The sequence below is a fragment of the Aptenodytes forsteri genome, unplaced genomic scaffold, assembly GCF_000699145.1.
Source record: "Aptenodytes forsteri isolate BGI_AS27 unplaced genomic scaffold, ASM69914v1 Scaffold64, whole genome shotgun sequence".
NCBI lineage: Eukaryota > Metazoa > Chordata > Aves > Sphenisciformes > Spheniscidae > Aptenodytes > Aptenodytes forsteri.
The window spans coordinates 738,195-738,757 of record NW_008794786.1 but is presented as its reverse complement, the minus strand read 5'-3'; the positions used below and the strand labels follow the sequence as shown (position 1 = coordinate 738,757).

Genomic DNA, 563 nt, shown 5'->3' with positions numbered 1-563 from the left:
TGGGATGGGTGGGGGAGCCGGCACCCGGCGCGGCTGGGCATGGCTGGGCATCGCCTGGCATTGCTGGGCGTCCCTGGGCGCGGCTCAGCATCCCTGGGCTTCACTGGGCATCCGTGGGCATTGCTGGGGGTTGCCTGGCATCGCCGGGCACGGCTGGGTGTCACCGGGCACTGGGCTCGCCCCGGCGCCGGGGTAATGCCCCCGTCTCCCTCCAGAGCCTCGATCTCTGGTGCTTCGACGTCTTCGCGCTGAACCGGGTGACGGACGATCACTCCCTGAGGACCATCCCCCCCCCCCCCCCCCCCCCCCAGCCGCTTTAAGGTATGCCTGTGCCCGTGCTCGCCCGTGGGTGCCCCCGGGGCTGGGTGCGCTGGCACGTGCCGGTGGCTTTGCATGCGCGAGCGCATCTGCGAGCGCGTGTGCCCGTGCCGCAGATCCCCGCCGTCTTCCTGACGACGCTGCTGGACGCCCTGGAGGCCGGCTACGGGAAGTACCGGAACCCCTACCACAACCAGGTCCACGCCGCCGACGTCACCCAGACCGTCCATTGCTTCTTGCTCCGC

At 71.2% G+C, this 563-nt stretch overlaps 1 protein-coding gene across 1 annotated transcript in view; it reads left to right on the top strand.

Annotated features, from left to right (window-relative positions):
• Positions 1-563, top strand: part of LOC103894938 (nck-associated protein 1-like) — a gene marked incomplete at its 5' end in the record, with an annotated part of 55,366 nt that overhangs the window by 35,252 nt on the left and 19,551 nt on the right. The window contains 2 exons of the mRNA XM_009274420.1: positions 216-284; positions 378-556. Of these exons, the coding sequence (XP_009272695.1) occupies positions 216-284; positions 378-556 (248 nt within the window). The remainder of the gene's footprint in view (positions 1-215; positions 285-377; positions 557-563) is intronic.